Source organism: Parasteatoda tepidariorum, chromosome 2 (assembly GCF_043381705.1).
Source record: "Parasteatoda tepidariorum isolate YZ-2023 chromosome 2, CAS_Ptep_4.0, whole genome shotgun sequence".
NCBI classification, from domain to species: domain Eukaryota; kingdom Metazoa; phylum Arthropoda; class Arachnida; order Araneae; family Theridiidae; genus Parasteatoda; species Parasteatoda tepidariorum.
Genome location: NC_092205.1, coordinates 70,736,084 through 70,762,330, shown reverse-complemented (window position 1 = coordinate 70,762,330; position 26,247 = coordinate 70,736,084). Strand labels below are relative to the sequence as shown.

Here is a 26,247-nt window from a genome sequence, read left to right as displayed (position 1 = left end):
GAGGAAATTAATAGTATATATCAAAACAAAAAAGCACTGTTTTTAAAAATTTTGATTTTATTTGCCAAACATTTATATAAATCATTGAGTACTTGAACTCCAGCTCTCAATTCAAAATTTTTCTCCAAAAACACCATAAATAATAAGATTCTAAAGCAAGATGAAAAGCAGGATAAAAACAAGATTTGACCAGTTCATAATACTTTCATGATTCCGACATCTCAACAACCCTAATCCAGTCTCTTAAGTTCCGACATCTTTTCCAATCATATTTCCTTCTCCAGCACCAACATCATATCATTCTTTAATCTTTCAACAAAACCAACATCTGAACATTCTTATACCTTTCTCTTTTGACACAAGGATGTTAACAACACTCTAAGAGAAAAGCGACTTAAGGCAAATGTAATACCCTTACCTGACTCATTTACATTCATTGAATTTTAAGATTATAATAGCAGAACTTTAACAACAAATTAAAATTTCATCAATCTTAAAATGAATTTTGACACCATTTTCGAAAAATTATTTAGTGATGTTGTTAAGGTTTGTAACTTTGTTCATTATCTTAAATCATTCATACTTCCATTCATACTTACATAAATAAAATTTTATGTACCCTTACATGCCAATTTTTATATCATTTACTCTTTTTACATATATTTTATATGTATTTTCATGCAAGCAGACTTAAAATTAAATGCAAATATACTATGTACTTTGACATAGTAAATTCGATGTCAGAAGAAATAAATTGACGAAAATTTAAATTATTGCAATAGTTAAGTAGTTAATTAAAAATATTTTTGATGCCAGGTGTGGTACTTAACGGTAATTTAGAATAAAAGTTCAGTATTACTATTTAAGCCAATGTTTTTTAAGGAAAATTTAGTTTCTATTGTTTTGTTGCCTTAAGTACACTTTTCTCTTACCTTCAAATCACTGTCATTTGGCTCAGTTTTAACCAAGCCATCATTCGATTTCAGTTCCATTTGCACCAGACATATCCTTTCTTAAACCCAAACCAAATCAGTTCTGCACACATTCTAGTTCATCCATAAATTTTGCAATTATATACACTTTCCTGCTTTTCTTTTAAAATAACAACAAATATGTACAAGGTGAAAACAGAAGGTTTAAGCCCCATTGCAATTTCCACCGCACATCATGGAACGCAAAATAGAACTGCCAACAGCTCGGAACGCTCGTCTCAAGCGTCTAAAACGTGGTGATTTTTTCCGCTTCTGCACTAAAGCCGTTCTGCTGTTGCTCCATTCCAACGATATTGACTCCTCTGCTGAATAATCATCTACCTCGAAATTGTCTGCAACACCTTCATCTAGATGTAATTGTGAAGGGATATCAGACTCAGGCGCAGTTTCAGTCATGCTTGATGTTACATTTTTGAGAACAAAATAGTTTGCTTGATGGTGCGGCAAATTTTCTTCAGCATAGACTGGATCTTCTGTTTCGTTGACAATCTCTTCAGCATCTGGCGTGAAATGGTCCCTATTTTGCATCCATTGACAGCATATTGTAATTGGCATCAAAGTCTCTGGTAGACCACATTCTTCGATTTCCAATCTTGTCTCCCCATCATACTTAGTAAAATTAAAACTTTTAATTCCTGCATCAAAAGTTGACTCATCATTGAATTTGGAAGACTGGCAACTCAAATTGTTGGAACTCTCACTGCGTGTCTCGATGATATTCTCTCCTTTCCAGCTTTTTTTAAACTCTTCTTTCCACAAGACTAATACCAAATAGGAGACAATCGCGAGTGAGAATCCGTGCCATTTCAAATTATCTGAAGAAGATGCGAGGACTAAGCAACATGCTATTGCAAATAAAACTGGGATTTCCAGGAAATGTTTAACCATTTTATGGGTGACGTTGGATAGTTGTTTCTCAAATCTAATCGAACGCAAACTTTAGGATGTCAAATTACGAAAGAACTTAAGCCAACAAACCTATTATATTTTATATCAATTATATCTCAACAATAGATTGGAACAAAGTACTTAGATGAGTTTTCTTCTTTAAATTTATAAAAAAAAATTTTGAACAATAACTTTTAAAATTTTAATTGTTTCGTTTTCTCTTATTGTTAAAGATGAACAATATCGTATTAATTAGGAACTATATATATATATATATATATATAGTTCATAAAATATAATTTTCGACATCATGGCAATATCTAGAATACAGTATTAGAAGAGAAATTGTTTCTTTTACTGTATCGTTCCAGAAATAGTAAAGTGGACAAAAAATCATANTATATATATATATATATATATATATATATAATCTACTTTATGCGATACATAAAATTACGCTTTGCATTCATTAAAGCTGCACTTGATTTTACTCTTTACTTCATTTTTAACATAACTTCTTAATTTACTCATTACTCTATAATTCAAACTTTTCTTTACCAATTTTCGTTTTGCTTTAATGCATTAGTTTTTACTTTGCTTTACACTTTTTTTTGCAATGGAACCCTTTACTTTATTTATTAGATAGAAAATTTAAGAAATATTTGCGTAATTTCGTTAAATCCATGCTTTCCCCAAAAATTTTGAGCAGTGTAGATACAACACCTTTGCTAAAACTAGGAAAAATATTTTTTAAAACTACGAAAATTCTGCATACGAGGGCATGGGTTAATTTATTCTTTTTCAAACGTGGTTCATTTTCAAACAACAGATTTTTTTTTCAAGTTAACAACATATTCTTTTATTTTTTTAACAACAGAACGTTTGTGAATGGCCAAAATCGTTAGAAAACGCAATACGAATAATTGAGCTATCATTTCCAACTATAACAGAATCAGCAGAAAATAACCACAGTGTAAGGCCGGGGGGAAGTATACTTCCCATCAATTTTTTAATTTTGATACATTGATGGGAAGCTACTTTCCCATTTATGATTTGTACGACCATATGCTGATAACTTTAGAGGAGGAGGGGATGTGAGTAACAGTAAAGTTTTGCATGGGGTCAAAGAAAAGAGCGCAACACTGGGGAACTATTTTCTCTAGAATTCGATTCAGATTGAGTTTATTTGTATTTGTAAACAAAAAATTTATATAAGCGTAGAAGTTGAATTTTGACCATTCAAGAAAAGAAAAAAAATCGCAAAAATCTAATTTTAGACAAGTTAAATGAATTTCTTTTTATAAATCTATCTTAATTCCAAAAATATTTTAACATAATAATGTAAAAGAGGGCCTATAAGGGATTAAGAAACCACTTTTCTCTCCTTGGATATAAATTCTTAAATGGGATTTTCATTGGAACTGGAAAATATCGAAAGTCGATGGGACAAAGTTTAAAAATTATAGCAGTTTCTATGCATTAAAAAAACAATTCCATATTTATATATATTTACACTTCTAAAATCGCTACATGGGGTATGGTATATGCTGCATTGCTTCATGCAAAATTCGAAACATGAAAATTAAATTAATAAAACTTATATTTTCGAAACTATACAGCTTTTATGAGTAGACTGGTATTGAATCAAAATTATAATTTTCATTCATAAAAACAATTCTTCTGAAATATTAGTTCTATTTACTTTATTTTGATATTATTGGACTCAGTATAAAAAAAAAAAGCACGTAAGAAATAAGCACAATGTCGAAATGGTGGGGTGGGGTGGGGGAATTCTCTAAATATATATTTAATTTTCCCCATTTAATTTTCACAAATAGTTAAATATTTTCTACATCCGGCAGTATTCTTCGATACGTGTAAAATACAAGGCTGCCACCTATTCAGGACTTCAGGTATAAAGCGTGCTGTCATTTTGATTCTTTTTTAATTTCTTCTAACAAAATTATACCGATTCAGTTTTGAAATCAGTAGTTTTTGAAAAGGAGTTAAAAAATAAACATTTTTCTGTTTTGTTGTGTTGTTGTAGTTAATTTACGTCGCACTAGAGGTTATATCGTTGAATAATTCCAAAGAAATCGAATTTTAAATACACGACATTTTTACGCACGATACATGTTATTATTTAAAAGTTTGTTCTTTATTTATTCGAACCACAAAGTAGGCTTAATATCTACAGGCGACTTATTGTACTAAATGCTTATACCTTTCTTTGTTACTATACAATGAATTAGACTGCAAAAAAATCGAAATTTTCAATTTGTGAAAAAAATAGTAAGTGGTAATAAATTTTCAATAATTTTCCTGAAATCAGCTTCCAAAATCTATTGGAATCAGTTAATGATTTCTTACTTGTTTGACTGCAAGCTCGTGTAATAAAAATAATAATAGTGATCACTCTTATTTATATTCATTAGCGAATAATTTACAGTTCTGATTGTATTTTATTTCATAACCAGTGTTGAATAGCAGACCCCATTCTACGTTAATGACCATCAATGATCAACTCCGTAGCCACTTAATTTCATACCCAATCCACAAGACAAGGGAACTGTTGAATCAAGTACAGTAGAGCGCCGAGTATCCGAACCCTTATTATTCGAACTATGTCTGAATTCATTTTTTTTTAAAGTTTAGAATACTTTTTAACTTATCAAAAATTTTTCTAAATTTCTGAGCCAGTAGACCTCCCGACTGAAAATATGCCAGGTCATGCAGCAGAAGAAATAGAAGATTGGTGTCGAGACACTGAAAAGTCCCAGGATCTCAAACTTTAAATGATTATAAAATTGTTGCTGAAATTTTGAATGAAAATTGGAACTCCACAGACAAAGCAGACGAAGTAGGTGATCAAGTTCAAGATACTGGACCTTCTCATATAGAAAAATGCAATTCATTAGATATTGTAATGAATTGGCTAGAACGTCAAAATGAAGTTGATTCAGTTCAGCGGATTTATTAAAAAAAGAATAAGGAATATGATTGCTCAAAAAAGAGCATCTTCTTTGAAACAAAAGTCTTTGCTGGATTTCTTTTGCAATAGAAAATAAGGAAAAATGTGGTAAAATCAGTAATTGACAAAAAAAATTATAAAATGCTGAAATATGATAAAAAAAAAATTCAATATGAAGACAAGTAAAAAACAAATAAGTAAAAAATATTTAAAAATTGAAAAAAAAAAAAAAAACTTTTAAACAGAGCTATTCTAAATAGTACTCCCAGTCCTAAACCTGGAAAAAGAGTGAAGGGAAGCTAGTACATAAATAATAATCATTTAAACTAGATTTTAAACAACTTTCCAATTATTCGAACTTTTCATTAACTGAACCACGTTCGCTCCCGAGCAGTTCGGATAATCGCGCTCTACTATATTGGGACAAGCTAGCCTTCGCCGAGGAATTTTTGATGAAACGAACTCAATTTGCGTTATACAGAAAGGAAAACCATGAAAAACTTTTATAGTTATCACAACGACAAGGGATTCTAACCCATGATCCTTTTTAACACCGAGGGTACTTTACGTCAGAACTGTGGTCGATGCAAACCGGCAGCAGAATTCGTATTAACCAGTCACCTCAGGAATTCGAACCTGTGCCATGTAGTTGGGAAGAAAACGCTCTATCTCATGACCCATAGCTCCTCTCTGATTATAATTTGTAATAAAATAAATAGAATAAATTATATATTGCCATGCAATGCGTGCTACATAAAACATCTAATACCGCTTACATGATAAGACTCTATACCGCGGTCTAAATGATTTACGGAAAATTCTGAATAACGTGATTTAAAACTTAAAGTTTAGAAAAAAGTAAACCATGAAGTTGCTGAAATTTCCTCCCCCCCCCCTTCAAAATATCAAAATGCAAACAAATTATGGCGGGTTACACAGTAAGGAAGTAATACTGCCATAATTTGTTTGCATTTTAAAAAACAATTTTTAGCATTTGACACTTAGGCTTTCTCTGATATTACCTGAAATCACGGTTTTCTGTACTGTAAATTTTTAATTACCTGCAGAGGTTGAACAGAATTTGTCATGCCCCACTGTATAGTACCCTCTTAAACAAATATGTAGTAATTTATTTTCAATAAAAATTTTACTGAATTGCAAGTTTTCTGAATTCAATTAAAAGTAACGGAACGGAGATTAAGATCAAAAACTAAATATTTTTAAAGAACAAAATAATAAAAGTGCAAAATGATATAAATGTAAAATAAAACTGAGTATTTAAATTAATATCTAATCAAAAAATGAAACTGATTTACACAAATTAATATTTATATTTTCGCAAGAAACTTATTTCAGAAAGATTTGAAATTATTATCAGCATGTTCACAATAACACACCTAAAAGTCAAATTTGAAGAGCAAAGCTTCACATTTAAAATGTTTAAATTAAATAGTCTCATTTACTAAAGGTAAAATTTTTTTCAATAAGGCAATTTTATTGCTATTTTTTTAATATTATAGTATTCTTTTAAAAACTCAAAAACAATGATCGAGATTTGAACATCACAAACGCCATTTAACAACACTCAAAATATTTAAGAAAAAATCAAAAAGTTAATTTATAAATATTAAAAAAATTAGAAATTACCAGATGCAACCAGAAAATTTCCTTGCTACAATCTTTTGCAGAATGTTTTCTACACCATTTCAAGCGAAACCAGCCTGGATGAAACGTAAACACCGTTGGGCTAATTGAGTTTGTTTATTGCTTAATTGCAATAACATACATTAGCAGGTTTGTTTGCTCAATTTAGGCTTATAAGCCTTTGTCAAGTAGAAGAAAGATAGAACAATTTAGATAGGGGCATAACAAAGAATAAGTCCAGAGTTACGGTGGGATTCGAACCTGCCACCTCCACATTGAGTTTATTCGGTCAATTTGCGAATCTTCGTGACTGTCGAGGTCAGAGTTAGTCTAAGTCAGTCAGATCATAACCACCTGACCAACACCTTCTAGTAGGTGTTGATCAGACTCCCTCACAGAGCGATTTTCTCGTTCTGCTAAACGCTCCGTAGATTGGAGATAGCGGATACGAATATTGTTTTAACTCTGGATGTATCTGTGTTGTCTTTCTCTAACTTAAGATGACCAGTGTCCTCAAAAAACAAAAAGACTAAAACAACATTCGAAAAACTCACGCATTTGCTTTTACAATTATTAAATAATTCTCTAAGAGTTGTTGTTCATTTACGTCGCACTAGAGCTGCACAATGGGCTATTGGCGATGGTCCGGGAAATAACCCTGAAGATGATCTGAAGACATGCCATCACAATTTTGATCCTCTGCAGAAGGTATGGCACCCCCGCTTCGGTAGCCCGACGACCTGCATGCGAAGTCGAGCACTTTACGGTAGAACAGTTTAACGAGGACCAATACCGCGCACCCTCGGTCCACACGCAGGCTGATCCAAGTGGTCCCCCACCCGCACACTGACCGTAGCCAGTGATGCTTGACTTCGGTGATCTGCTGGGAACCGTGTCTTAACGATCAGCCCACTGCGAGTTCGTTTAGAAATTTCACCACCAGCTGATAAATTTTCCGAGGTCAGCTTACTTTAACTTGTACTATTTGTTCTTCACATTAACAAGGGCTTATAAGCCGTATTTGAAGTGAGCACAGAAGCATGCAATCTCCCAGAGGTATTGATTAGTTTTGGAAACTTGGATGACTTAATGTCATATTTAGCATAAGAAACAATAAATAAAAGAAAGGGATAGCCTGGCTGTTAAGGAGTTCGACTTCTCTTGTACAAAATGATTACTGGTGAACGCTAAATATGACATTAAGTCATCCAAGTTTTCAAAACTAATCAATACCTCTGGGGGTACTAGATCGGTTGTTGTTGTTGTTAATTTACGTCGCACTAGAGCTGCACAATGGGCTATTAGCGACGGTCTGGGAAACATCCCGGAGGAAGATCCGAAGACATGCCATCACAATTTTGATCCTCTGCGGAGGGGATGGCACCTCCGCTTCGGTAGCCCGACGATCTGCTGGGAACCGTGTCTTAACGATCAGCCGCTTCGGTAGCCCGACGATCTGCTGGGAACCGTGTCTTAACGATCAGCCGACGACCTGCGCGTGAAGTCGAGCACTTTACGGTAGAACAGTTTAACGAGGACCAATACCGCGCACCCTCGGTCCACACGCAGGCTGATCCAAGTGGTCACCCACCCGCACACTGACCGTAGCCAGTGATGCTTGACTTCGGTGATCTGCTGGGAACCGTGTCTTAACGATCGGGACTCTAGATCGGTAATTGATTGTTCTGTGGTTGAGGTCAAGATTAGGATATGCGAATGAATGGTGCGCGAATGTGTCCTTCCTGTAAAACGGGATGTGACAATATGTCGTATTCGTGGCCTTAAATGGCACCACTGAATATTCTCTTTCTCAAACCTCATCAATGGAAACACATGTTAACGAAAAAAGCTTGTCTATATTCTACAATAACAAAAAACTAGACAAATTTGACGCTTCATTGGGGTTATTTTAATTATTGTTACGCACATACATGCAGGGCTAAATTCGTAATCAACAGTGGCGGCTCAGAGGATAGAGCGTTCGCCTTCCAATGACGTCAGCCAGGTTCGAGTACCAGTAATGGTTGGTCGATACGAATTCCGCACGTGGCTTGCAACAATCACAATGCCGAGGTAAAACATCCTCAGTGGTAAACAGATCACGTGTTAGAGTAACATTGCTGTCAGGTCAACCTAGGAAGTATTTCCTTTCCCCGAAACGCAAGCGCAGGTCAGTTCAATCAAAAATTCTCCGCATAGGTTAGTTTGACCAAACGCTTGGAACAAATTCCTACGTCTTCTGGGTAGGAACTTTTTAAGCACTAAAAATATTTAGTTCCATACAAAGGAACTCTTTTTCTTGATTATATTATAGACACCATAAAAAAAAATGGGGATTTCTTCGAACTCTCTGAATTTGGTTCGATTTCAGAGGGAAGAAAAATGAAGGCGGAAATTGAGAATATCTTGCTAAATGTAGCAGAGCTGCATATGAAAGTGCAAGAATCTCACCGGACTGAGCTCAGTAGTCACTGCTAAGTATTTCATCAAACACGTAACATGATTGGCGCTATCATACGATACGGACCGACGGCACGCCGAAATGGATTGCGGTTGAATGGTGAAAACGTTTAATAGAACACGCAGCGAAAATCGACAAGGTAAAGCAAAAAAATCTCATTTTCGCAACAGGAAAATTAGGCACTTTTAAAAAAAACACCTTTAAGGGCTTTTAAAAAACGAAAATAAGTACCTTTAAGCACTTCATGCATTGTAATGGCTGGATTTAAAACTCGCTACAGACCATTCGGCGAAACCTTTTCGTCCCCTTAGCCCAGCAGTATTTATTGTACTGCATACAGAACATTACATTTAATTTATATACAGTATTACATTGAATATATGAAAGAGCTCGGTTCTATTAGTTGACATCTTAAGTAATAACCTTTTTCTTCATCTTCCAAATCTCACTGACAGTATTGACAAATTCAAAGAACATTTTTTCGTGTATTCAACCCTGATAAAATTAGAGAATAAGTTTCAACGAGAAAAGTTAAAGACCGTTCTGTGAAATATTCTTTTCACACAGTTCATGGCTTTAGAAACCATGGGTGATATTATATAAACAAGGAAAAATCAAAAAATATTCTTCTAAGTAGCCAAGCAAAAAGGAGTAGATGAAAATTTCCCCTTAACAGTGAATTATTTGGCGAAATTTCAAGGATATTAGTGGGCGAGGGTATTGTCCTTTCTTTAAAACTTTCAGAAGTTTGCATCTTTGTGCTTTTTTGAAATTTATTAGATCTGTTCCTCAATTTGATTTATGTCGTTTTATGCATTGAGCACAAAAGCTTGCATAGGAATAGTGAGTTTGGAGCAAACCTGAAAGAACAATACTTTCTGAACTATAATCCCACAGCTACATTCTAGATTTTGATCCAGGAACATCGAGACTGGAAACTAGACTCGACGACATTTTGCACCAAGTAGTGCACATTGTGGTCCCCAAATAAGATTCAAAATCTACCACTGAACTTTTCAATCAATAAAGTGAAAAATTGTACACATCTAGATCTTCCTATCTTTATTGAAACTTCGCTTGCAAAGTATTTTTGGCATACTAAAAACTAATTCGAATGCACCAGTTTATCTACGTTCCACTGTTTCTTTCATTTTGACAAAAAGCCTAGTTTTAGAAAAATACACACAATGAAGAAAAAACATCTAATTTGAAAAGTTCGAAATAATTGAAATCATCTGCCTTTGTGATCTTAAATGACACTGGGACAAAATTAGATGAATCAGTTTTTAAGTATCTCTTTCTAGTGTGTGATTGATTAGTTTTTTGATTAAATCCTGTTTTATCCTTAAACTTGCATTTTCAAGGGAATTCAAGGGAAGAATTGCTTTCATGTTAGTTGAATTGAATGACACTGCTTACATTCTAATTAAAACTTTTGTTTACATTTTTCTTAACTAATGCATGCAAATTAACTTTAAACAGTACCTGCATTTTTTTTAAATTAAAAAAAAAAAAATGTAATGCTGGTACTGTTTCGAGAGTTCTAAAAATAAATCTGTAAAATACTACTTTAGATGCTTAATTGTGGTAACATTTAGTACTGTATATTAGGTAATATTATATGCATACTAATATTGATACTGTGGTAAATTTATTTTTAATTTTTATATGCTCCCAAAATTTACAAGAATTAATCCTTTTACAAATTGTATAACTTTTGAATTTTATGTTAAAGAGAGAACAATCAGTAATCCATATAAAGTTAGGTTTTGCAAGCTCAACAAACAATGTAATCCCTTAGTTTAAAATATAACTACCATTTTCTAAATAATTAAAAAAAGCCACCAATTCTATCTTTCTATACTTAGAAATTATAAAAATTTACACAAAGAAATCACACATATAAGAATTGAAAAAAGTTTATTTTTTGTTAAATGGCAGTTTGGCAAAAATATTTGATTTGAAAATGCATTTATTTGTACTTGAATACAATAAACCTTTAGAAGTTTCACATATCCATTGAGAAGCATTTTATTTGTATATGTTTATTGCGATATCTTTAGAAGAAATTTAGACAATTTCAAGGTAATTAAACAAAACAGATGAGCCACATCTTTATTTTTAGTCTCAAAACCATAATTAAAAATTCCAGAGTATACAATGACATAATGCTATAAACTGAAACTCAACATTGCACAATTTTTCTGGCCATTTTTCCAAACAATTTTGTGTCATAACAATACATATTACAACAAATTCAAGAAGGGCAAAAGAAATACAGCGACTAGCACGTTTTATGTTCAATGAGGTAGAAAATAAACTTAACGCTCGAAAATTTATAAATAAAAATATTGGAATCCAGCACCAGCTAGCAAAATGTAGCACAGACTAGAATAGGATTCCAAATAGAGCACCAAGCTCAAAATTACTTTTTCATTTTATGTCCAATATTGCATAGTTTTATAACAATTGCACTGACCATAGAGATAGATCGTTATTCTTGAAGGAGAAACTTATTTTTTAAATTCTTTGGACCGCCTTTATCACATGCATAAAAAAATCCACAATAAAATTTAACGGAAGTGTTCCTCCAACAAGTTATCAAAAATAAACTTTTCATAAATATATTTCATTTACAAATAAAGAAAGGAAACAAGCAGCCACAGAAACAGTGGTCTTTTTTTTCTTAAAAGTTTTGTACTAACTAAATATTGGCATTTATATAACTTTTAATAACATCTCAGTTGATTTGTTCGCAAAACTCCTACAAATACCTCTGCACAATTAAACTCTGCAGATTTTTTTTTTTAAAAATTATTTGTGATAAATAGAATAATCATTATGTTAATTTTTCTGTCATTTTTGGAAAGTCAATTTAAATGTATAATACAACATTGTAAGCATCACAGAGATAGGTACAGAGGTTTTGTACAGTTTTTTAAATTTATTTAGTTACAGTTTGTAGTGTAGGTTGAGACATTCGTCGTCGTGGTTGCTGTTGTGGTTGAAAACCATTGCTCTTGTATACAAGAGCTCTTATCTGCCGCTGGGCAGCCTAAGAAAAAAAGAAAGCAAGAATTACAACAAAGGAAAGAAAAAATTCTAATAAGTGGCATATAGTTCGCTCACCAAGAGTTGGCACTTTGCTCCACCCAGGGGTGATTGTGAGCCCAATTCAAAATTCCGGAACATTTTTGGGATTAAAAAAAAAACAGTTTGAATTGAAAAATTAGAAATAAATTTAAGCAAGTTTTTTTCTTCCTTTTTCTAAATATTTCTTGGTTTACTTAAAATATATTTCAAATTTTACACATTCCTATACCATTTACACATACCTATGATGACCTGGAGAAGTAATTAAAGTTTACAAATATATCTTTCTTTCTTGAGTTAACAATCATAATAACTATTTGCTGATGGAAAAAAAATGAATATTAACCATGAATATAAGTTTGTAAATTATCTGGCTCTCCCTTACAAACAAATAAAATAAATTGTGTTTTTAAGTTCCACCTTTGAAAATGTGATTTTCGGAAATTTCTGCGACCAATGATTTGTTTGAAACATCTGGACCTTCGATCTCCGGAAACTTCCGGATCACTGTTAGCGAAAAATCTGGAAGCCCGAATTTTTTCTGGAGCACAATCAGCCTTGTCCACCTCCTTGGCCGAAGAGTTCATATCACCGTGGGAGTAAGTGGAGGAACGTCTCCGAGCTTCAAATTGAGACAACCATTAATGCGAGCCAAACGCAAACAGTGATTTATTTTTCAGTCACTTACTTCGCTTTATCCTCTGCTATTATACTTTATGTTACTCTAGCTAATTAAATATATTTTAAATTTAAAAACTGCTGTTACCTCAGCAAAATGTCTCAAAAAGGATAAACTATTCACTCAAAAGAGAAATATCAAATTTATGTAAAAAATGTGCATAAAGATTGCGAAATAAATATTTTTGTCATACGATTGAAAAAAGAAAACCCAACATTGTTCATATCCTTCTCCCAAAAAATAGCGAAATCGTATAGTAGGATACTATGGGATGAAGGCGGAGTCAAGTGCCAACTCCTGGTGAACGAACTACAGCTGTCTCTTAAATGTATGCCCATCTTTCCTTTTCAGAATCAAGACAAGTCTTAGTGACCAGACAATTTTAAAACAGAATCTTTATTATTTGTAGTAATTAGTAACAAATCTACATTAGATATAAATTAAAACAATGACTTATAAAATATGAAGATATTTTGAACTATTGCCGTAGACAATACTTACATGCTCCTTTTTTTGAAGGAATCATTTGTTTGTACAAAGCAGCACTTAACTTTGAAAAGTTGATTAGAATTATACTCCTTTGCAAATACTGTAGGATTCCCCCTTCCTGATTCTATTTGCACCATAATGTTAAATTTTCTTGCACATAACTAAACAAACTAGTAACAATTAAATTTTCGGCAATGAAATCTAAGAGCATTCTTTAGCAAAATCCCAACCAACTTTTTCAAACAACAAAAAGCTTGTTGCTCACATAAAATGAACATTTTTAGGAAGTTTAGTATACACTGCTTATTTTGTACAGCTGAATTATGACAATGTTGTTCAAATTAAATTGAGAAAACTTATTTAAGGCTTATGTAAAGGAGAAAAAAAACTGAAATCTACTTAGGCTAACAGAAATGTTTGTATAAAAAAGGTTTGGGTAATATTCTACCGTATTTTAAGATTCTTTATAATAAAAAAATTGGTGGATGAAGGCTATTTGCGACATTTCAATGAAGCAGGATTTCAGGAAGCAGACTTCTACACAGGGTTATACGATACTTTAAATAAGCCTACATACACATTTGTTATTACACTACAGCAACATACACAGTGACAACTTTAGACCTAATTGAAAAAAATATTCAATAATAAAAATGACTAGATATTTGCATTTAGTTTATGACTTGATCAACAGGCTTGCCATCAATTTCTGTGCGGTGGCACAAGAATCCATAACAATATTGCCTTAAAAAAATTAGGGGAGCAATGACAAATTTGCTCTGATTGATTTAGACTCAAACACTATTCTGTTCTTTTTCAGTAAAAATGCATGCTCTAATAAATAATTTAAAAAAAAAATCCCATAATGCCCAGCTAAGTTTCTATTGAACCTCTTCAAGTAGTTAAAAGTCCCCCCCCCATACAGTTTAAGAAACCAAACTAAAGATCCAAAAAATGTGTAGACATCCCTTGTAACTTTACTCTGTAATTCAATCAATATGCATCAAATATAATTAAAGACTCACTTGTGTGCAATAAAAATCACCAATAATGTGGACGGATGTCTCATCAGATTCTTGGGTTCTAGCATCTTCAGGGAATTTTATAAGAGCATGTGTTACTCGCTGCAAATCTCTTACCTACAAAACACAATAAACCTTTAAATAGCAATTACTTTACAATAGCACAACTGAAGAATGGTTAACTATAGTCTGTTCAACGAGAACTGATAGTGAAAGTAAACAAAGCGGAGTGCTATTTGGTGCCGGAATAATGACAAATAGCGCCTATCAGTCAGCAAAAACTTTTATTTCTTAGAGCAGTGTTTCCCAAACTTGTGTCTTTTGTGTACCCCTTTCTAAATTTTCTGTATCGCTGTGTACCATTAATAAAAAAATGAATGTATTTTTTACTATAAACAAAAGTTAAAAATCACAACTAGCTGTTGACACTACTAATTTTTAACTGTTAACTCTGCAAAAAATATTCAACAGAAAAATACGTAATCGTAAATTTTCATGGCTAGCTTTGCTTTTAAATAAACTTTTTTGAAATTTTTGTTTGTTACAAGATATTTCTCATAAGAACGCATACCCCCACTAAACTGCTCCCGTACCCATGGGGGTACGCGTACCACACTTTGGGAAACACTATCTTAAAGGGTTGTTTGTTTCGCCGTGGTCTTTTTGCAGGTGTTTCATGAGCAATATGGAAAATAAAGTGATGCTTTTAAGTCCTCCTATAAAACGGCAGGAAACTGAGATGGAAATAATATTGAACATTTATAAAACAGAAGTGCATTAAAAACCAGATGTTCCAATCATGATGCGGCTTCTGCATCGGGAGTTAGCACAGCTTCTGTTTTCAGAATTATTAAAGAATATAAAAGGGATGGTATATTACATTCACTGAAGACGACTAAATTTCGTAAAACTTTTTTGGATGACATTGACGATTTCTACAAAAATGCTGTAAGAAGAAAAGTTCATGATTTTTTCCGCCGTAACGGAATTCCGACAAAAAACAAAGTTCTCAAAGCTGTGAATAATAATTCTGAATTACCAAACTTTAAAAGAACAACATTTTATTCCCTGTTAAAAAAATTAGGCTTCAAACATCAAAAATCTACCTAATTTTATTTTTACTTTTTAATGATATAATGATTCGTTATTATCCATAATTGATTTCATTCTTAATACAGTAATTCTTAAAATTTTGTTCTTTTCTGCGTAGTTTAATATAATTATTTTTGTTTTCAGTACAGTTATTAATTAATTACAAAAATTCAAATGCTACTTAAAATTAAATAATTTTGATACTTCATTCCATTTTCAAAAACCTATTGAATCGAAGCTTACAAACTGCTTTTTTTTTTTTATAAGTGGGTATATTTTTCTTAACTAAAGATTTTGTGAGACATATAAGAAAGTTCCAAGTTTCTTTTAGTGTAATTATTTTCGTAATACTTCCCTTAGAAAAATAAAGATAACAGTTTAAAAATAGAAATAAATGCAGTTCCTTCAAATATACGAGTATTTTTAAATCAATCGGTGAAACATAAAACTATTTTAAATATTATTCAACTTTTAATAAATTTTAAAAAAAAATTGTAATAATGAAAATAAAAATTATTTTTTTAAACATATTCTTTCAATTCTATACGACTTTTACGATGGAATTATAAAAGTTATATTTTGCATAGATATTTATGCAAAATATATTAAAGCTAATTTAATTTTAACTTTAAAAAGAATACTTTTAACTATTTTCAAAATAAAATTATGTGTTTGCTGAAATAATTAGAAACATATATTCATGCAAATATTTTAATTTTGCACTTTCTTACCTAATTTTAAGGTATCAAAAACTGAATATCGCTTTCGTTTTTCTATGAAAGCGAAAGCTCTGTTGATTCAAACGAAATCGCCAATTCAGCGAAGAAACCGTTGAAGTGGCAAACGTTGGCGATCTAACAGCAACCCTTATGTTTACTTCCACTATCAGTTCTCGTTGAACAGACTATAGGTTCAAAGAAGTTTCAGTGGGCAAATTATAAACCATGATGTTTATTAAATTAGTGTATCACATATTCTTAACCAATCACAATTTAAGGATTACTAGATATGGGAAGTTAGAAAAGGACAGAAATAAGAAACAGAACTTTTGGAATTTATCAATAACTCAAAGCAAAATATTTTTAATTTAATACATAAATTTATATTTTTTTTTTATTCAGACTTCTTAAAATATTAGCCACAGATTTAAATTTTGACATCAGGTTTAAATAGGTAAGTGGTTTACATAAGTTAAAACAAAATTAAACTTATTAGAACAAAATATTTTATTGGCAATTTAGAATTTAGTTTTAAAGGTTTACATTATTTACTAACATTTTAAAACATTAAGATTTGTAGTTAAGTTAAAATAAATGGAAAAAAAGAAAGAAAAACTTACAGTTTGACCACCTTTGCCAATGATGCGTCCAACTTGATTTGTGGGTACAAACATTTCTACTTTTAAAGTAGCTTCTTGGGGTCCAGGATAACCTTCAAAGCCAACTTTCTTGAAGATCATAAATTGGGCCTAAAATAAATGTTAAAACTCAATTTTTTGTTGTTGTCAATAATGCAATTAAAAATAATGTTTCTGGTTGCAAGTTTAAAATTTTTTTAAATGGAAAGGAAATTTTTTCTGGTCAATTTACTTCACACCAACAAAACATTTGGACAAATTTTCTCTCAAAATCTGATGCTGAGTAGAAGAAAAAAAAAATTCTTTATGAAACACAAAAGTGGGAATAAAAAGTCTGAAAATACTTATCAACTTGAATCATAGAAAAATAAAAGCCCACAAAACTATTTTGCCCAAAAAGAAAACATTAAGATTATTAAAAAAAATTTTCAGTGTACATAGTTCAAAAAACTTTAATTGTATACACAAATCGTGATTAAAGAGAATAATACATATATATAAAAAAAAAGTAGAAATATTTTTGCAAATTTTTTTCACCAGATGAAAAAGCCAACTATGATTTTTATTTTGACAAAACTATTTTTGCTTCATGTTGGAAAAAATCCTTTCAAAAACAGCCTTAAAGGGATGAGGGAAGATAAATTGATTGTATATTCTTCAATGTAATTGTTCTCCAATGTAATAATTCAATGTAAATTTTTTCTTTAAATAAAATTTTAAAAAAAACCCTCACTTTTTTTTAGATTTTCACAATTGGAGATCATGAAATTGCAAAAAAAAAAAAAAAAAAAAGTATTCAATTTGTTATATTCTGTTAAATTTGGCTAATTGTCCAATCCAAATTGGATTGGACAATTAGCCAAATTCCATTGCCAAATTGTTAGACAAACCTCATGCCCGCTGTAAGGTACCATTAAAAAAAGTAAAATTAATTCTTAAGTTGAATTCTTCAAACAGATAGAACATACAAGAATTTATTAGAATTAGAACAAGACCAGAACAGCAATTGTTAGTTAAGACACAAACTATACCAATTTGAATAAAAAAACTGGTAACATATTTATAAGATTGCCCCATAACACTGGAAAATATGGTAAGTAAAATTCTTACACACTAGGTATTTCCATTCAGCCTTAATAATTCTAGTTTAATCTTGTGCTCACATATGATCAACAATTTGCAAAACTCTTTGAAAACTGATTTTAAAACAGCTGTTTGGTTAAATATAAATAATTTGAACCTTACATTGATGCACATAATGCAGCCCTTGCATTAATAAATTTACAGTTACTAACTAGTCAATGATCTGCATTAAAAGCAACACAGCAGGGGAAAAAAATGGAAAAAGGAAAGTTTGAAGAAAATCATATTACACTATTTAAACAATGGTACAATAGTAAGAAAAAAGTTGAAAAATAGAATTAAACCTAGTTTTTGTCAATCATACACAACATTTAATTCAGGAAATTTACTTTAGTTCAAATACTTTAAACTGCTTATTTCAATAATAATATTTTGCACTATTTTTTTTTTTTTTTACTGTACAAAAAAGAAAAGTACATTTCATATTTTAATTCCAACTTAACAGAATTTAATTTTCTTCACTTTTCAACATGTTTTCAATTGTTTCGAACTTAGACATAAACAAAATCAATTATTGGTCGTAATATATCAAGTATTACCTTCCATTGAGAATCTGATGTTCCAATTATACAGACTTTTCTTTCAGACTGTTTTTCTAAAGGTTCATCCTTTCCTGGTTGGATCACCTAAGAGAATAAATATTTACAAAACAAACAGAATGTAATTATCATATCACCCTTATCAATTTAAAAATGTATAAATCAATAATTTCCCTAATAAAAATTTATGCAGTTTTAAAAATAGATATTTTTTGGAAGTGACCAAGTGTTAAAACTATTCAACTATATTCTTTTTTTGTGCAATTTAAACTTATATTTAAAAGAATCTTAAGAGCAAAAATTAGGACAGCAAAAGACGAAATTAGTAAGATTTTTTAATATTAGCTGACCTAGTTTAATTTATTTTACGATTCATATTAGTTAAAAGACTGAGTGTTTGCAATGTAATATGATGTCCAAGGCTCCCAACATGGAACAAGTAAAATAAGAAAAATAATGACTTAAATACCATCACAGACACCTCACAATTACATGAATTGCCAACACACTAGAGCAATTTAAGTTGCCCATTGAAAGGGCACTGTAATTAACGTCTGGCATTTAGCTGGAAATTCTTACACAATATTTAAAAAGATTGGACCACCACACTATATGAAAACTTAAAACACCTAGCAACAAAAGCAAGAAGTATAGTATTTGATGACGAAACTAAGATTTTTTTTAATTAAATTATTTAAGTTCCACTTTAAATAACACGAGGAGCTAGAGTTTCCGAGTACGCTGCTCTGAATAAAGATTGCAATGTTTAATTAGTATTCCACTATATCAGTTATAAAAAAAAACAAAGCTTCGATATTTGCGGTAGAGAGAAATTAAAATAAGTTGACTAGTCTTGATACAAGTTAACAGGTGATAGCAATACTTAGGAGATAGCTGAAAATACTTTTGCTATAAAACTAGTTTGAATTATACAAACCGCCAATTAAAAGCCCATTCTAAATTTCTTTGTAACTTAGCTCTAGTTTAGTTACGAAGATCACTAGTAGATAAATATAGAAATTATGAAAATAATTAACTCTTGTTCAATAAATTGTACTTGAAAATTAATGGAAATAAAATTAATTGATAAAATTTATGGAATTAAGCCTCAAGATCGTACTAATGGGAAAAAAATCTGGTACATTCCTTTTAAAGAAAAAAAGAAAATTAAACTGGTGCAAATACTAAGTTACTATATGTTTTAAGATGTGCTTAAATAAAGATTTTTAGTTTCATAATAGTACCTTTATGCTAGCTCCTGAAGAGCTAATCATGTCTCTAATAGTACTTCCGCCAGTTCCAATTATTGCTCCAACAGCAGTGCTGGGTACGTATATATAGACTGTTTCTTTCTGTAAATCAAATGAAGGTGGCAAGGAACTCTGATTATACCCTAATGGCATACAGGGTGGAGGTCCGTACATTCCATAGGAGCCACCAGGAGGACTTCCCCTAGGAGGTGGCACAATCCCTGGAGCACACGTAGTAGACATCATAGCCATTGGATGAACACCAGGATACATGTACGTTTGGGAAGCCATAGCTGCAAGATCATTTTCGTAACTTTGTCGTAGTTTCGAACTTATCATCCGCTCGGATTTACTCATGTTCTCAAGTTTTCCTTTAACTGTGATGACACGTTCCAGGTTAAAGCTGCTTACGTCATGTATGTTACTAAAAAGAAAATTCATGATGTTATGGCAGGTTAAGCATTGACCGATAAGTTAACGAGTCCCTACCCACAAAAAATAGGCAATTTAAATAATTTTATTGGAAATTTTAGAAGATACACTATTGTAAAAGTGAAAAAGGATTCACTCAATTTCAGAAAAAAATTCCCCGACTTTTCCAGGTAAATTTCAATGAAAATCCATACCACATTTTATCTATACTACGAAATTTTTCATCAGAAAATTTGGATTCTTTTATTTGTTATGCCAAGTATCAGACCTTTTGTGTAAAATAAATATTATATGAGAATGGAAGCATTTCAGTATGTCTAAAATGTAAAATTTTTACAATAAATAATTGTATTAGATGTTAGAATTATTTAATTCGAACCTCAATAACTGACAATTTTAAGACTGGTTTTTTCCAGTAATAATGAAGGAATTTTCCAGGTTTTTGTAAGAAAATTGCAACTTTCCCTGACAATTACAGGATTTCCCTGTTCTCCCTGATCCGTGTGAGCCCGGCAATTTAAAATAAATGTTAAATGCAATAACTTTTTAACAATTCTATTGGCAAACTAGACTAAGTTCCATTTCTACATTGACAAAGGCAACTTATAATGGTACAAATTGATGAAGTTTTAATATTACACAATATTTAGATATTGAATAATACAGTGAAGAACAAATTTGCTTACATTTATGGCACTAGAATAAGTTAACTAAATATGTAGCATAATAGAAAAAGAAATATAAATTTGAATCTCCAGTTTGTAGACAAAGATAAAATATTAAATATTATAGAAATATATTGATTATTAAAGTAAAGCTGTAAATTTACCTAGATACAGCAACTTTTGTTTCTGTCTGTTCCATGATTCTTTTAATGGTGCTGCCATTCTTGCCAATTATCCTTCCAATAAGATTATTATGGGCTAAGATCTTTAATGGTATTTCCCTAAAATAAATACTTCATTTATAAAAGGAAAAGAGGAACTTCAAACTTTAAAAAAAAAATCCAAATAAGACAATTTTGTTTAACACGTTGACTGCTGCGTCATGCATATTCGTGTGACAGCAAAGTTTCTAACCGAGACGCGTCACCCAAATTTGGATGACGCTTATTTGAATACTGGCGAAAGATATTTGTATGCATTTGAAAAAAGATTTCACAGGAAGTGACAAAACTATTGAATTGTTATAAACGTAATACAACAATTATTTATTAAAAAAAATTGCGAACCTTGTAAAAGCTCTCTTGTTCACTACTATTTGACTCACTAAGAAATAAGATTTCCATTTTTCTTTTCAAAATTTCAACGAACTAGGGTAAAGATTTTTAAGTTTTACTCCTCCTTACTCAAAGATTCAGTAAAGTTCGTGTAAAGTGGTGAGATGAGAAACAGATGCAAAACAACGAACACAAATAAACAGACATGATACCATGGAAACAAATGGAGCGAGATATTATTCTTGTGACCACTTGAGACTCATTTTTAAAAGATTGGGAGTACTTAGTAGAATATGCTTCATATAGCAGTACTTGTGGCCTGAATTAGATTTCACTGTAAATGCGAGTGGCAGTCAACGTGTTAACAGGAGAATTAAAGAGTTTATTGGACAAACATAATTTAAATTAGCAGTGTTATAGCAGTATTAAATTAGCAGCAATTAATGTTATATATTCACAATCAATCCAAGAAGTTAAACCTTTGAAATGTTTTTAGAATCTTTCTTAAAATTTAATTGTAATTAGATCTTTAATCTGTGTTTCTATTGGCAAGCCAGTGTTTCCTTAAGGATTTGAATGTTTACATTCAATGAAAGATATTATGCTAGAAAAGGAACCCAATAAAATTTAACTGAAAAATGCATGCATACTTAAAGAGTTATCTCTAATAGTTCCCCACAAATGTATCAGTGAAGAATTTTTTAATAATAACCATTAGAACATTAAAAAAATTAAATTCACATATCAGATGAAAGACAAGCATTTAATCTAATTTACTGCTTCTCCTTTGTCAGCTATACTAGAAAGAATTTTTCTCTAACTTTAAATAAACAGGGGTCAGTCTAGGTTTTTCTGAGAGGTACCTATCTTGTGGAAATTAAAAATTATCTTAAAAAATCAACACAAAAATATGGATTTATTGCTTCTTGCGAGACACAAAAATAAAATTTTAGGAAAAAGTATTTTGTGAAACTACAGTTTTTCCTAAAGTTGAATTTGTGAAGGTACCCCTAAGCGGTAGTAAATTTGGCTTGGACAGACCCCTGATAAATATAGCAAATAAATAGAGAATTTTTTTGCTAATTATTGTTCCAATAATACTTTTTACTATCATTTGTTTTAAAATATAGCTTGAATTTAGATGATATTCACTGGAAACTAATAAATTTCACATATTCGTACAGTAAAACCTTGTTTATTAGTTCCAGATTTACTTTATTAACAGCTTTAAGCTGTAATGTGAACATGTTGAACCATTTTATATCAGATACTGTAGCAATGTTTTTAGCAACATCCCCCTTCACAGTAATCTATATAATTTCATACATTTCCTATTGTAATATTAACATGAATTTAGCTGAGATACCATAAATTATATTTATTAATCAATAAACTTATTCAAATATATCAAGAAAAATAATCAGTTGATAAAAAATTGTTTAAAACTGGAAAACTTTTATCTATAGATTGATTCATTACAGAAAATAAGAAATCGTTGGGAAAAAAAAAGTTAAATTGGAACCTTTAAGTTTTCAGAAAATTCATAGTTCACATTCTGCTTTAAAAAGTAAACACACAATACTTTTATGGCTATGACTAAAGTCTATTTCTTTTAAGCCAACAATGCAAAACAAGTTTGTGAATAAGAACTATATTAAGTTATACGAAGTATTGAAAACATTGTTCGCTGGAGTTTTGCATAGATTACATTGGTTAGATTTCCATAGCAGGGATGTTGGGATTTGGCGCAGAGTATCTAGCCATGAAAAGACTACAACTTTTTTTGTTATATTTTTGTTGAGTTTCTAATTGTAATGAATTTGAATGTAGTAATTGAAATTTAGATCAACACAAGCTAAAGTTAAAGGCTATGATAAAAAAAAAACCTCATGAAACATAAAATTACTAAAAACAGTCCACATTAATGCAGGTGAAGAAACAGTTTAATCAAATGAATTCAATAAGAATAGTATAATTACCCCCTATTTGTAGTGTTAGCTTCTTGTTGCATAATTTCCATTATTTTTTGGCAAGCTGTGGAACAATTATCTGGAGTACCATAAATGGTGATTACCTGTAAAAAATAATAAATTGGCAATCCTTTTTAATTAACTAAGATTTTACAGACAAACACTATTAACAGGCAAATAATTTTTTGACTGAATATATTAGATGAAAACATTGGATTTTTCAAATGACTACAATAACCATCTTACTGACTATAGTAACCAGATAAAGATCAACTTCAAATATGAGATGACAGACAGTAGAACTAAAGAACTGAACTTCGTAGAACTCAAGTTTCAGAAATAGATAAAATTTCCATTAAAACTTACTACTTCTAATGTTTTGCTTTCTTTCGAAACTATGAAAGAAATACCCCAGAATATTAACAACAAAGCATTTTCTTTTTATTATAAATTAGAGAAAGAACTTTTTTTGAGTCTAAAATCAAGGAAATCATGACAGTTTCTCAGTGCAAGCTTTAAAATTTCAAAGGAAAAAAAAAATTTGAAATATGTATTTTTGTACATTTGCTTATAAAGGAAAAAGCTGGAATTCTTCAGTTCCTGATATAATGAATCACCCAGTTTAAGGAATAAAAATTTTAGTCCAGTTAAATGTAAAATCAAGGACTGATAAATTTAAGGGAAAAACAAAAAAAGCAGCATAAACTCTATGGGTAGACTTTTCCTTTATTATTGTGACCATTCTTGTACTCTGATTTTCCTGTTTTGTTGCCACCCCGATGTACTGATAAAAAATGTGCATAAACAAAAATACAGAAAACGATATTGACAACCAACCTTTTCAGGAGAACCAGCATTTTCCTTACGATGCACATCTACCCTGCAATAAAAATAATATTTTGTAAAATAATGTTATGTTTTTTACATTAATATCCCAAAAAGATGGAAAAATACACTGTAGTTATTAAAACACTGAATAACTGGCTGAAATGTCAGATTGTTCTTTACATAAAGGAGCAGGCTTTGTAGTCTGGCACACTGACCACTCAGCCTTCTGGGTGGCAAATATATATTTCAATTTTAAAGGCAATTCATTCAAGATTATAAGCTTTGTGAGCATTGCAGATATAAAAATATCCTTCCCGTACTTGCATTTACAATCTAAGTATTTGAAATAAACATTCAATATTTTGCCATAATTAGGGAAATTATAACATGCTTAGTTTTAATTTAATAGAAAAATGAAACTCAAATTTTAATATATCTTTTATACCACAATGTTAAAACTTAATTATTTCATATTATTAAAAACTAAAATTAGTATCAGAAAAATGGATTAAAAAACACATGGAATTCAAGCAAAATTCATTTTACCTCGCTCTAGATTGCTGAGTTATTTGTCTAATGGTTCCTCCTGCTCGACCAATGATAGCACCAACCATATCACTCAAAACAAGAATTCTACAAATAAACAGAAAAAAGGTAAATACCAATATAACATTAAAACAAGAACTAAATTTAGTGAAATAAGTATCGTACAAATATGTTGAAAATAAAAAAACTCATGCAATAGAAATTTAGAAACAAGAATAAAAAAAATAAAATAAAATAAATAAATAAATAAAAATAAACATTAAAAAGGATTCAAACTTTAATATAGATTTAAACATAAATGTGTGAAAAATACAATATAACACTGATTTTAGTTTAAGATAAAGTTTCACTGACAAATACTTAGATCCAAAGTAAGTATATAAAAATTGATGATACCTAAGAGGAAAGTCGTTTGATCTATACATTCCAGAATTGTTGAAAGGACGTGAGCCAGCTCTTCCTCTAGGTCCACCCCTTCCTCTACCTGCATCCATCAGGTATTCAGCTTTAAGAAATGTACCAGGTTGCAGTTGGTAATTGTTGAGCTGCTGTAAAGCCCTGATTTAAAGATTTATGGAATTAATAAGAAATAATTCAGATAAGAAAATAATAATTACTATATAAATTTTATTTAAACTGCTGAGACTATTGTTGTAATCAGGAAATTTTAAAAACTTTTTTTTTCTGGTCAATTTTAAAACTTTTAATTGGTAATGAGTTGTTAATTTTCTAAAATTTTAATAACCGTCGCTGAACAGCCTATTCAGTTTTATGAGTTTACGACTACTAATGTTCAACTCCGTAGCCTTGTAATTTTGAACCCAATCCAGAAGACAAGGGAACTCCTGGATCGACTATTGGGAGAAATTTGCCGTCGTGGAGGACTTTTTGATGGAGCTAACGCGTATTTGCGCAACATGGAGAGGAAAACCACGAGAACCTCCCACGGTTAGCCTGACAGCAAGGAGACTAACCCATGATTCGTCTACCACTGAGGATATTTCAAGTCAGCACTGTGGTTGGTGCAAGCCTGGATGCGGAATTCGTATTGACGGAGGTGCGAACCCGGTTCGCCTCGTTGGAAGGCGAACACTATCCCCTGAGCGGTTTTGAGACCAGCAGTCTGGGTTGTTCATTTGTAGAAAAAAAAAAGATAAAATTTGTTTCAATAATTTCAACTATGATTTTTGTTGACAACAAACAGAGAAAGACATGCTATTTCCCAAGCCCAAATCAGATCAATTTATGTTAGCAAATAGTATCAAAAATTATTTTTAAAAACTTTTTCTACATCCTTTTATGTTAAATATAACAGCATGCCAACGTTAGAAGCAAGATGCTTTCAATCACTCAATTTATTATAGGATTAAAAGTGAATTGATCCAGACAGCTTTAGGGACCACAAAATTTATCCAACACATAAAACCACTTGAAATATTAAACACAAACACAATTTTAGGTTTTATAAGATCAAAAAAAGCAAGTCCAGCAAACAAAACTAGACTCAAAAATTAAAATGCAAAAAATTGACAAAAGTTATTTTTATTTGTGAAAATGTAGATTCGCCAGTCTCTTTCATTACGGATCCATAGATGCTTTGATTTTTTTGTAATTTTCAAGTAGTATTTGGTC

General features: G+C 31.0%; 1 protein-coding gene across 4 annotated transcripts in view; it reads right to left on the bottom strand.

The window, feature by feature from the left end:
• Positions 1 to 10,859: 10,859 nt before the first annotated feature.
• LOC107436425 (insulin-like growth factor 2 mRNA-binding protein 1) overlaps positions 10,860 to 26,247 on the bottom strand; it is a 50,051-nt gene continuing 34,663 nt past the window's right edge. For all 4 annotated transcript variants that reach the window (XM_016048154.3, XM_016048153.2, XM_016048152.3 and 1 more), the window contains exons 5-14: positions 25,012 to 25,173; positions 24,616 to 24,702; positions 24,079 to 24,121; positions 23,251 to 23,345; positions 20,882 to 20,998; positions 19,615 to 20,044; positions 18,371 to 18,457; positions 16,671 to 16,799; positions 14,243 to 14,356; positions 10,860 to 12,011 (exon numbers count right to left, since the gene is read on the bottom strand). In XM_016048154.3, the coding sequence (XP_015903640.1) occupies positions 11,901 to 12,011; positions 14,243 to 14,356; positions 16,671 to 16,799; positions 18,371 to 18,457; positions 19,615 to 20,044; positions 20,882 to 20,998; positions 23,251 to 23,345; positions 24,079 to 24,121; positions 24,616 to 24,702; positions 25,012 to 25,173 (1,375 nt within the window). In that variant the 3' untranslated portion in view covers positions 10,860 to 11,900. The remainder of the gene's footprint in view (positions 12,012 to 14,242; positions 14,357 to 16,670; positions 16,800 to 18,370; positions 18,458 to 19,614; positions 20,045 to 20,881; positions 20,999 to 23,250; positions 23,346 to 24,078; positions 24,122 to 24,615; positions 24,703 to 25,011; positions 25,174 to 26,247) is intronic.